Genomic DNA, 13,203 nt, shown 5'->3' on the forward strand with positions numbered 1-13,203 from the left:
ATGGGTGCTATTTTAGATAAGGTGCTCAGGGGAGGCTCTCTGAGAAGCTGATGTCCGCGCAGAGACCAGAATGAATAGAACAAATGAGCCATGTAATTATTTGGAAGAAAAGCATTTTAGGCCAAGAGAGAACAGCAAGTGCAAAGGTCCTGAGGTCAGAACTATCACAGTGTGGGCTTCAAGGAAGAGGAAATGGACCAGTGTGGCTAAAGAAGAGGATGAAAAGACAAATACAGGAGGCAGGGGGTCAGGAATCAGAGAGACAGAGGAGCCAGATCTAGAAACCATGTTAAGAAGTTTAGATTTTATTCTGAGTGGGAGATAGGACTACTGGAGGGTTTTGAGCAACAAAATGCCATGACTTATTTTCAAACTATCACACAGGCTGCCGCAGACAGAGTGGACCTCAGTGGCGCAGGAGTGGGAGAGGGAAAGAGCTGGTACAGTCATCCAGCCGAAAGGAGGGAAGGACTGGTCCTGGGCAGCAAGCGGCAAACTGGCCTGGCAGTCAAATGCAGACCCCCACCTGCTTCTTTAAGTTTTATTGGCACACAGCCACACTTCATTATTTACATATTTTCTAAGGCTTCTGCTACAACAGTAGAGTTTAATAGTTGCAAAAGAGCCTGTATGGCCCCGAAGCTGAAAATATTGATTACCGTGCCCTGTACAGGAAAGGTGGACCGACCCCTGGTCTAGGGTGGAGAGTGGCAGGGGTCCAGGTACACCGAGGGAGTGAGTTTACAGGGCAGAGGCTCTTCCACCCCAAGCCCACTCTCTGACTGCTGAGCAATACAGCCCCCCAGCTCCTCCTGGCCTCTAAGGGCTGGCAGAGAACAGGGATAGACGCTCCAAGTCCAGTTCGGATGGCAGCCTTTGAAGAGCTCCTGTGGCTGCCCAAGCGAATCGCTCAGAGTGGGTCCTGGCTTTGTGTCTTCTCCTAGCATACAGCTGCCCTTCCCGGCCACTGTCACTGATGAGGCACGGATGGGCCAAGAGCCTCCGTCACATTGGAAGCCTACAGATGCCGCAGGGTCCATGTAGCACAAGCTGCTGGATCCCACACTTGCCTCTCTCAGGCCTTATTTTTTCAGTGACTGGGGGCCAACTTCCAACTCTCCTAATCTGAATCTCACTGGCTGTGGGCTTTCTCCAAAGCCCCGGGAGGCCGCCCTCTGTCCTACCCAACAAGCCTTAAGTACCAGGACCTTAACACCCCAGGAACAGCCCTCGACCACTGACTGGTGGGGGTTGGGGTACAAATACCCCAGCTCTCTCACACCTGAGGAATCTACGCAGAATCCTCAGCTTCCCCAGGAGAAATGAGCTCCAGATGTCCACAATGGTCACTTGCTTGAAAATGCCTTTTGTGACTGCCCTTTCTCCCCACCTCACCTCTCAATGTCCCAAACAAACCTCTGACACTCAAATTCCTGCCAAGTCTGCTTCTAGGGGCCCCTGTCCTGTTTGCGTCTGATCTTCACTTCTCTTCCAAACACAGGCTGTGCCTTTTACCATTGCCACCTGCCTGACAATGGCTTTCCACTGGTCACAGTCAGGACAGGGAAGAGAAGAACAGATGGATGCAGAGGTCCAGTCTCATGAGTGCGTGCACTACTGTCTATGGACCATGGATGGGGGAGTTCCATCAGAGCCCCGACTCCTACAGAATAAAGCTCCAACTCTGTTCTAGTACAAAGACTTCCAATACGGCCCCCGACCTACATCTGCAACCTCAAACATGACACCCATTCATGTCTGAAAACTGCCCCAGGCCGCCCCTGCTCACGAGCCTGCCAGGCTGAGGAGTCCTCACAGACGGGAGCACTTAGAAAAACTTTCTAGGACTTTCTCAAATGGCATCCATTGTTCCATTTTCTCAGCTCACACCGATGACAGGGCTACTATATTGAATTTTCTAAGAAACGTATAGAAGAAAGAGCACAGTCTGGGGCACCAGCAGGCCTGGCTTTAAATCCTGGCTCCATCACATATGAGCTGTGTGACTTTGGGAAAGTTACTTAACCTCTCTGAGCCTCTGTGCCCTCATCTGTAAAAGGGACACACTAACAGCCCCTATAGAATACTGTTATTAATAGTATCAGTAAGATAGGGCAGTAGGTACCCAACACAAACCAAATGACCACGCATTACAGGTTTGCATGATTCTTCCCACCAAACCATGGGCTTATCACACTATCTGACCCGTAGTTGGCGCTTGACAAACTATCAAACAAATGAACACAGAACAAGTCTGCTACTCCAGCCATGCAATCTCTAATCCAGAAGCTGTAAACTCAAATGCCTACAGAAACCAGACTAATGACATCAGCGAAATGGGCCAAGGGAGTGGCTGTGGTCAACTGTGCAGCATGTGTCCCAGAATGGAGCAGCCACACTCATCCACGGCTGCCACAGCAGGCTCGATGTGGCCCAATCTGATGCGATTTCAGGATGCCTTTAGATGTTGGAACACAATGTTAAAAAAAAAAAAAAAAAAATACAGTGCAACACAATAAAGCATTTCTGCGACTGACTTTGAACAAGAGGCTGCATTTGGTGACCTCAATCCTATTTCAGAGACAGACCTTAAGATGGCTAAACTTAAATTTATATCATACAAGTCATTGTTCCTTTATGCAGGACAAGGAAAAACAGCCAATGTACTTAAGCCATACCCCTTAAAATAGTAGTAAAATAGGATTACTGATACTTACAGATACAACTGTATGGGTGTCCACTTTGTACTAGGATCTATACATGTAATCTCCCTCTCTCATAATGGATCCAATGAGATACACTCACCCAGTGAACAGATGAGGAGCCTGAGGCCCAGAGGGAACATGTAATTTACCTGAAGTCACCCAGATAGCTGGGGCCAGGACTGATATTGAAACTCAGGTGTGTTCACATCCAAAATCCTTACTCTTGACCCTACCAAGCTGCCATAGTAGGAAGTCAACATCAGTATTTAATTCAGAACACCTGACTCACACTGCCAGGATTCGATTCCTTCTGGGCACTAATCCACATATTGATAAGAGGGTTCTGAGCCCACGGCACATTGTTATATGGAGTTGGAAGATGGATTTAAAAATCACTACTGACAATACATTTTTATGTTAGCAAATTTTCGTCAGGACCCTATCTGCATAACTTGGGTTGAAGACACCTATGTCCTGGGAATCTCCTGACTCCTACAGAATAAAGGTTGGGATAAGCGAAAACATCTTGAAACCGAAGATAGGAGGAAACACAGAAACGGGGAGAGAATGAGCGCATTTGTGAGCACTGGTCTGGAACAGGCAGGTTGAGAGGCCGGACTGCCAACTGAGTGAAATCTCAATTACAGAGTAATCTAACGTATACCCAGGTACATTATCGCAACTCAATAAACAGCTCTTCGGAATTAAGTAATTCCAATTTGCTTTCATTCTGATCTGTGTCGCCCCGAGAATTTGATATTACCTACACTCAAATTACATGGCATCTTCTAAAGCCCAGATGTTCACAATCCCAGGATAGCACATGAACCATAAGCCAGCCAGCCATAAACACACTGACTGAGAGAAAGACATTGCTCGACATGGTGCAAGCACCTGCTATGGATACTGTCAGAGGGGCCCCTATCCAGCTCCTGACGCCCTGTGACCTCCCAGCCCCAGTATGGCCCACATTCTGAATGGATGATGCCATGTGGTCAGATGGCTGAGCCCAAGAAGGACCAGCTAACTTCTCCCTAGTTCCCAGATTCCTGGCTCACCAGTGGTGGATAGAGAAGGGGACACGGGGAGCCTGACCTAGCATGGACCCCATGACACAAACTTCCCAAGCCCACATGTCAACACCCACTTTTATATTTCCACCCTCCCTTTCCCTATGCTTGGCACAGGACTGTATGGGGAGAGACCACCAGTGGCCCTCTGCAGAGGAGGACCACCACCCCAGCCCTTCACCATCTCTTACCTCCTTACCTGGGAAATTACACCAACCTCGGCAAGTTATTTTAACAAACGCTTCTAGGGCAATGGGCCAAGCACTGCTCTAAGAACCTCTACACACACTGTCTTCTTGAATCCTCTGGACACACACCACTCTGAGGTACGGAATCCTATATTCCCATTCCCAGATGAGCCAGTTGATGCTGGAAGAGGTTGATGCTCAAGGTCACAGAGCTGGGACGAGATGGGGCCAGGATTTAAACCCACATATCGGGGCTCTAGAGTTCTTTCCTGTCTCTGAATTGGAATGAAGTGAAGAAAATCTGGGGAAAAACCTGCCCAGGGGTGGTTTTCCTCCTGTGACATGTCTAGGTCAGCTGCCTGCCCCCCAGCTCACATCACCTGTGTGATGTGTAAACCGGATGCAAGAAACTCAATTTGGATAGCAGCACCATCCCCTGGGAGAAGACTTAGCCCTTGAGAACACTTTTGTTTTGTTTTTCCAAATTTCCTCCATTTCCTGAAAGAAGAAAGATTTATGTTTATTCCTTGTTGGTTTTTTTTCTTTTTCTTTTTTTTTCTTTTTTTTTTTTTTTTTTACAAGTGCAAATATTTCATCAGTACTAAAGTATCTAACCATCCTGCTAAGTCATGGCAAGGGGCGGTAAGGGGCTAGTGAGTCATTCTTCATAAGACACTTTCCCCCAAATGCTCTGGTTTGCTGCCTTCCCATGGGTTCCTGGCCAGACATCCAGGGTGACAGGCCTCCTCTGATGAGGGTTCCAATGATTCCTGCTGCTCTGGGCATCCCCTGCCTTTCATTTTCTTATTTGGCTCGGTTACCACTGGGGGGGGGGGGGAGGGGTGTGTGTGTGTGTGTGTGTGTGTGTGTGTGTGTGTGTAAAAAGGGTTAAATTCATTTCTCTGGGAACCTGGAAGGTAGTAAATACTCCATTCCAGAGAGGTGGGGAGCAATGATGGGAGAAGCATGAGTTAAAAGGGCAAGTTAGCAACAGGTCCAGAGATTTGTCATGAGCTTTGCGTGCAGTCTGGACCCTTTCAACACTGTTTATAACATCATACCAGGCGCCAACAAGGTTGCACGTGGCCAGTGTACTGCTCCCCCCAGCCCGAACCCCAGCCCAGGGTGGAGAGCCCACAAAGGATAAACCACTGTCCCAATAAACCCTGGCCACCCCTCCAAACAAAGGCAATGATGCTCCCCCATGGAAATCGCATCCTCAGCCCCAAAGCCCTCCGGATTTGGCGTCCCACACCTCCTCCTCCTCAACAAGGGATGTAAAGGAAGAATAAACCCAGTGCTTTCCGGTTCCATTGGTCTGTGTGGAAAGATCAGAGCCCTCCAGCAGTGGCCACAGTCACTCATCCCGTTATCTCCCTCCCAGCCTCGTGCTGGGCACCTGCAAGGTGCGGGCGAGCCCGTGGAGGGCGTGAGCGGATACAGTCCATCCTCTGGTGGGTTCCCACTCCAGTGTGTGAGGCCACCATGGAAGAGGTACGATGAACTTCCAGAGGGGGGCAGCTCTGGAAATCACAGATTCACTGAGTGCCTGAGAGGCCTGCAAAAGGCTGCTTCATCACAGAAATCAATCTAACGGCACAAAAAAAGCAAATATATGAGCCTAATGCAATGGAAATGATGGTTTCTTTTATATATTAATGGCTCTCAATGTAAACGATTTTAAGATGGGTTTTTTTTTTCCCCCTGTTGGTTGTTTTGTTCATGACTGCTTAATTTGTTGATCTTCAGCTTAAGTGTTCATGGTATTATGGAGATGAAATGAGTTCCTGCTGAGCCCAATAATTCATTCACTCATCCATCATTCAACAAGTATTTTAAGGTTGAGCCTTATGAAATGACCAACCGCGCAGGTCCAAATGGCTGAACGCTGGTGGTTTCATATTTGGGCGTGCTCGGGACTCGTGCCAAGCACTTGGCTAAGCCTGGGGGGACTTGTACAACATGAACCAAACCAAAAAGTGCCCCTATTCTCACAGTGCTCATGTTCTAAAGGACAAGATGGAAAATTACCAAGAACACGAATAAAGGAAAAATGTAATTTTGAAGTGTGGTGCTATGTAGAACAAGGGACAAGGTGACCTGATAGAAAGCACCCAGCTGGGGTGGGGGCTGGGGATATCCCCTTGGAGGGATGGCATGACAACATTCAAGCTAAGACCTGACTGATGACAAACAGTCAGCCATGTGAATATCCATCTAGAGTCAGGACACCCCAGGAGGGAGAATCTCAGACTAAAGCTCCCACCCCCCACCACTCCAGCAACCCTCAGTTTGTTTCCTGAGATTAAGAATTCCTCATATCAGTGAGATCATATGATACATGTCCTTCTCTGATTGACTTATTTCGCTTAGCATAATACCCTCTAGTTCCATCCACGTCATTGCAAATGGCAAGATTTCATTTTTTTTTTTGATGGTGGGGGGTGGGAGGGATGGGGTAGCTGGGTGATAGACACTGGGGAAGGTATGTGCTATGGTGAGCGCTGTGAATTGTGTAAGACTGATGAATCAGACCTGTATCTCTGAAACAAATAATACATTATATGTTAAAACAAAAAAAAAGAAGATAGTAGGAAGGGAAAAATGAAGAGGGGGAAATCGGAGGGGAAGATGAACCATGAGAGACTATGGACTCTGAGAAACAAACTGAGGGTTTTAGAGGGGGGGTGGGGTGGGGGATGGGTTAGCCTGGTGATGGGTACTAAAGAGGGCAGGTATTGCATGGAGCACTGGGTGTTATACACAAACAATGAATCATGGAACACTACATCAAAAACTAACGATGTAATGTATAGTGATTAACACAACATAATAAAATAAAATTAAAAAAAAAAAAGACTACAGCTCCCAGTCTAGGTTCAGGCAGGGCTACCAACTAGAGGTCAAGGGGCCAGCAACTAGAGATCAAGGCCCTCACACCAACCCGTCCTTTGACCAAGGAAACCAACTCAGGAGACTTCCGGGGAAGGGGGAGGAGGGGAGGGGGCGTCGATCCATGTTTTCACCTTCATACACACCAGGTATCATTCCACAGCTGGCATAAGAGGAATAGCTTCATTATTTCATTCACTAAAGTAATGCTATATTAAAATTTTAATCGGTGAACATAACGCTGGAAAATGAGTACATCCATACACTGCAATTTTCCAGTGTAAACTGTCAAACCCATTTTTTTTTTTTTTTTTTGCAAAAGCAATATTGCAACACAAAGAAAAATCCATAAGGATGCTGGTATTCTTTGGCCTACCCTAGGGAATTTATCCAAGGAAATAATCTGGTTCAATAGAATAAAAATATTCTCTTTAGAAGAACTCCATTGAGGTGTTAATTGATGCAGAGGAAAGATAAAACAAAAACCAAAAACACCTGGAATTACCTAAATGACGACAAATAGGGAGATTTTAAGAAATGGGGGGACTCACTTGATGAAACAGTATACAACCATTAAGCATTACAACAGAGATTATCTAGACTTTCAAAAATAAATGGGATATCCAGCCCTTGGAAGGAGCAGAAAAGGCAACAACGTGCATATTTTAATGTAAAGGATGTTGACAATACCTCAAGGTGAACAAGAACAAGAAAACTGGAAAGAATTGAATCAAAGCCAGTGGGGTGGGGAGGGGGGTATTTATTTCAAAAGTCCTTCCAAAATATTGCCATTAAATCGCATTTTCAGTAAAAAAAAAAAAAAAAAAAATCCCTCAGAAACTATTGTACACTCCCTAACACGGCAGAAGACCACCACTGAAACACAAGGACGTTGGTTCAAACTTTAAATGCAAAATAAAGCCAAACCTGGAGATGCCTTCCATGTTGTATACCCCAGAGGCTCCCACAGGTGGACACTATATTAAGACTCAACTTGTTGAATAACAATGCAATATGCATGATTTTACAGTAACTCCGCCTCTTTCTCTGCAGGGTGGGAATGGGGGACTGGAAAGGGTGTGTCTTTCCACTGAGATGAGAAGAGGCACCTGGATTCCTCCCACCCTCTGAGGGTGGGGCCAAGGCAGCTGGTGAAATCAGCCCCGTGCGAGGGGCCACTCACCTTTCACAATCAGCTCGGCATAGTTGGACACACCGGAACCGCCGTCGGAACGGATCACACAGCGGTACTTGCTCACACTCCGATGGGCGGTGTCGGCCACGCTGACCGTGGCTGAGAAGCGTCTGTGGTTGACCACGCGGGTGACCATGAGGGCCGTGTCCCTGCCGTTCCATTGCTGCAGGACAGAGGGAGGGAGGAGGAGGAGAAATCACATCACCTTACAGCCCCCGGGGACTCCCAGCTCTGAAGCTCCACCTGTCCCCACATCCCTGGGGCCATGGCTTTCCTTAAGAAGGAGTATCGATGGCTGGCTTTTGCAAGTGATCTGACTCAAGTGTAAACTTTGCTAGCGAGCTGATTCAGGAGGGCAGTGCCTGATGGTAAGAAGAGAGGGCACAGGCCTCCTCCTGACACCTTGGTTCCCTGCTTGGCCTGAGCTTGAGGCTGGCATTTGGCCCTGAGCCCTCCTCCCATCTTCCTTCATCTCTTAAGCAGAACCCACAAGGTTCCCCCAAAGACAGACTCAGATAGGCTACTGAAAATATAACCCATGAAGTGACAATAAACAGCCTGGCCCTCAGCCCATGGCTGGTGCCCTCATACCCCACCCACAGGCCCTGAGGGACCTGTCTGTCTCCAGGTGTGGTGTGGATGGTGGCTTCCCAGCACCTCTCCTCCTTGGCATTTGCTTTTTCCTCAGCCTGGAACCTCCCATCTGCCTGGGGTCAGTCCCTCACCCTTAAAAACTCACGCTCAGCACATTGCCATCTCCGGTAAGTGTGCCTGTCACACCACCTTCTAGAAGCTATTTACTCTCTACTGGTTTTGTTGTTGTTGTTTTGGGGTGTTTGTTTGTTTGTTTGCCTACACGTTTCCCCCTTTAGACTAGACTCGGAGCTCCCCGAGGGCATCCTTTAGCCCCTTTTCATCTCCAGCACTGTGCCCAACTTCCCAACTTGGTAAACATTTCTAGAATCAAAGTGAATGCACAAGCGTTTTCGTCTATACTGTGCTGAATCTCAGGTGTGATATTCTGAGTCTGAATGAGCCCCTTCTATAGCAGCAGCAAGCAATGACAACTGGTAAGGTACATGCCTGAGGATACAGCCTGGGTGACTATTAAAGCACCTTCTATGAGCCAGACCCTGAATCTCCTTTTTAATCCTCCCAGCCTCATTTGAGGTATTACTGCTGCTCTTCTTAGCAGAATCCAAATGTCAGTGTGGCTGAGTAAATATGTAGAGCAAGGAAGTCCCTTATCCAGCTTTTCCGACTTCGGGTCAAGCACCTTTTCACTGAGACCCTATCCTCACTGCCTTTATTTCGTTTCCGAAAGTAAAATTGAGTGATTTAATTATCTAGTTGGATTTCGGGAAACTTTAGGATTTAGGAGCTTCTCCACAACTGAAAACTTCCACGATGCGATCTTCATCCCTTCCTGTCCACAGTAAACACCTCCAGCACACACATGACCTGCTTCCATCCATCCACGCTCCCATCAGCGATGCGTTAGGCCTGGGACATGGGAGGGGGTAGGACTCCAGGGCTCAGCTGTCCCAAGCCAATGAGATGGAACAGCAGGGAGGGCCGGGAGCAAACAGCCAAGAAACACGGGGAAACCAAGGCCTCTGTGTGACTTGCTCCAGACTGGACAGGGAGATTGGAGGGGCTGGCTTTCTTCTTTTTACTTTTTGGCATTCTCTAGACTTTCTGCCTTAAACACTGCTTTTATACTTGAAAAGAATAAAGGAACTAAGGGAAATGCCAGACTTAAAAGCATGGCAGGAGGAGGGGCAGCCATAGCCCCCTCCCATCCCGGAAACTGCAACAGGCCGGGACAAGAACAATGCAAGGGAACTGAAGGGAGAAGTAACTGGGGCGGAAACCGCCCACCACCTGCCTCATGCCCGGGTATGCTTTTGCAAGAGATGGTACAACTCGCTCAAACTCTGAGAACTGACGACCCCAGACACAAGTCCCTCTCTCAAAATATGCAGTGAGGAAGTAGAGGAAATCCTGGCAAATGCCAGGAATGTGACCTGATCTGAGGAAAAGTTGGCTGAAGGCACAGAAAGGCCTCGGAAGAGATGGGTCACCAAACCAAACCAAGCCCATTTTCTCCTCACTGCTGAGCAGTCCCTTCACACCTGGAAAGGGAGCGATGAGGCTCTGGCCGGGTATTTTCTAACCTGATTTATTTATAACATCATAAAGATTTTGATCTTTCTTAAGTTGACAGTGACTAAGCACTACTGTGGGCTAAGTGTTTTACATTCCTTCTTCATTAATTCCTCACAAAAATCTGTGAGGGGGGCCCACTTCTTACCTCCGTTGTATATACGAGGAAGCCGAAGCTCAGAGAAGTGATCTGCCTGCCCAGGCTTGCACAGCTTGGAAGTGGCAGAGCTGGGATTTGAATGCAGGCCACTGGGCATCAGCACTTGGCCCAAAGATACCATGTGGTGCTCTAATGTGGGGTAACTACTCCCCACCCCTCACCTCCTCTAGCACACTCATTCCCACATGTAGAGAAGAGAGTGTGGCCAAGAGCTACCTATGCGCCACCAATTTCTTAGCTAAGGACCGTCCCCCCCCCCAAAAAAAAAAGGAAAGACAGGGGTAGAGGAAGCAAAAATGCCTACGTCCCAGCCAGACAGCTCATCAGACACAGGGCTTTTCCTCAGACCTCCAATGCTTTGAACAGCCAAGAAATTTATTTGGGAGATAAGAAAGAAGACACCGAGCACGAAGCCAGCACATGAACTCTACAGACCATCATCTAAGAAGTGAGTGGAGAAGGAAAAGTACTAAGAAAGAAAATAAACCTCAAAAGAATTACGGGAAACAAACAAGGGCACCATTTGCAGGATTCAAAATGGTGCTAGAAGTGAACGGCAGACTCAACACTGCAGAAAAGCACTGACAGCTGGAGGCAGGGGTGGGAGGAGGCTTAAGAAAATAACCCAGATTGCCAAGAAGGCACCGATAAAAGGAGAGGAGAGAGGCAAATTGAGGAAGAAAACAGAGATCAGACAACATACCAGATAAGTATTTGGTACGCCTGAAGATGGGAGCTTAGGGAATGGAACACAAATTCTATCCTAAGTCACATCAGCTCACCTGCCTGGATGAAAATAAGACCCAAACCTTTAGACTGAAATGGCCTACCATTCACTTGACAAAATTTATGAAAAGCACAACAATTGAGGTACGCATTTTACTTCACAAAAATATTAGATGTTAAGGATAAAGAAGTATATAAAAATCTAGGCAGAAAAAAAATACTGTGCTGAAAACGCCTCATCTGCAACTGCTCCCAAAGCCCAGACAACCTCTGTCCTGGATGTGGCTGGTCTCCCAGTGGTCACAGCTGAGCTCCCAGGAGGCTAGATACTTGAGAGAGGCCAGGGCAGGGACTAGGGAAAGATGGGACAGGAAATGATAATAAAACAAAAGCATACAAATGCCCAATATGTGCAGCCTTGGGCCCTGATTTCATTTCTCTCAGCTTTGGTTTCCTTACACCATTAATGGATGGGACACTGGTGCCCACTTTATGAAGTTCTCGTGATGCATAAATGAGAAAGTGTACAGAGCACTGACCCCATGATGGCGTATCCTGGTGTGAGCTGAGCTCTCCAAATTAACCACGAAATTAACCATGAAAAGTGGGGTAGGGATAATGCCCCCCCCCAAATGTCCATATGCTAATCCCTGGAAGAACCTGGGAATATGTCACCTTCTATGGTGAAAGGGACTTTGAAGATGTTGATTAAGCTCAGGATCTGGAGATTTGGAGAGGATCCTAGACGATGCAGGTGGGCTCAACGTAATCACAACGGGCCTCATATGAGAAAGACGGAGGAGGGTCAGAGTCAGAGACAGGACATGTGGTGACAGAAGCAGAGGTCAAAGTGACGTGACTGATGGCTTGAAGATGGAGGAAGGAACCAGAACCAAGGAATGCAGACAGCTTCCAGAAGCTGGGAAAGGTAAGGGAGCATATTCTCCGCTAGAGCCTCTAGAAGGAATGCAGCCTGGCCAACACCTCCATCTAACCCTGTAAGATTCATTTCTGACTTCTGATCTCCACCACCTCAAGGTAATAAATTCGTGTTGTTTTAAGCCACTAAGTCTAATTTGTTACATCAGCCATAAGAAACTAACAAACAGCAAAGAGCCAATTAAGTGCAAAACATTCATTTTTCACATTTAGTTTAAATTTTATTGGGCGCTTGGGTGGCTCAGACGGTTAAGCATCTGCCTTCGGCTCAGGTCATGATCCCAGGGTCCTGGGATCGAGTCCTGCATCAGGCTCCCTGCTCAGCTGGGGAGCCTGCTTCTCCCTCTCACTCTGCCTGACACTCCCCTGCTTGTGTCCTGTCAAATAAATAAAATCTTTTAAAAATTTTATTTTGATGTGACTTCCAGTATTATTTGCTTTTCTTCTTTATGATGTCACATCCCAGCAAAAACAGAGAGGAGTAATGCATCCCCTGAGCCACTCACAATTTTCTCTTTAGTTCCTGAACCACCAAGCTTTCTCCCATCGAAGGATAGGAAATTGTGGGTTGTCTTATAAAATCTCTGGAAAATAGGCCTTTTGATAATCACACTTGTCATATTGGGAGCAGGCAAGAGCAGGACAGGAACGTGCAGGAGAGCCCAGAGCCATGATAGGAAATGGCACTGCGATGGACCACCGGCAAGGAGAAATGAAGGTTAAGTTAGAGAGATGAGCTCAGATGAAAGGGCAAGTAGGTGATGAAAGTCAAGGCAAATGAGCAGCAACCGAGGAACTGAGATCAGGAGAGATTCTAGAAGACCAGGCACGGTGACGGGCTCAGCGACCAGAACGCTGTGGCAATGTGAAGGGATTTAACCAGAGGGACTGGTGTAAGCAGCACAGGTTCCAACCATGGTCTCAGTCCCAGACACAGGCAGGAAGGGAAATGCAAGGGGAGAGAGGAAGGAAAATGCAAGGGGAGAGAGCAAGGGGAGGTTTCATCAAGCAGGAACAGACTCGGGAATTCCAGGTTCACAGGCAACTGAGCGGGTTTGAGTGGGCACGGGGAGGGGTGGAGTGGGCAGGGTGCCAGGAGCCCAAAATGGACCGCAGCCCAGAGACAAGGTGGAAGAGTAAATCCTCCCAAGTAAGACGCCAG

General features: G+C 47.5%; 1 protein-coding gene across 17 annotated transcripts in view; it reads right to left on the minus strand.

Moving 5' to 3' along the window:
* The window catches only part of PTPRT (protein tyrosine phosphatase receptor type T), a 1,085,477-nt gene that overhangs the window by 675,932 nt on the left and 396,342 nt on the right, over window positions 1-13,203 (minus strand). For all 17 annotated transcript variants that reach the window (XM_078057227.1, XM_078057222.1, XM_078057226.1 and 14 more), the window contains exon 6: window positions 8,039-8,213. In XM_078057227.1, the coding sequence (XP_077913353.1) occupies window positions 8,039-8,213 (175 nt within the window). The remainder of the gene's footprint in view (window positions 1-8,038; window positions 8,214-13,203) is intronic.

The sequence above is a fragment of the Halichoerus grypus genome, chromosome 10 (genome assembly GCF_964656455.1).
Source record: "Halichoerus grypus chromosome 10, mHalGry1.hap1.1, whole genome shotgun sequence".
Taxonomy (NCBI): Eukaryota; Metazoa; Chordata; class Mammalia; order Carnivora; family Phocidae; genus Halichoerus; species Halichoerus grypus.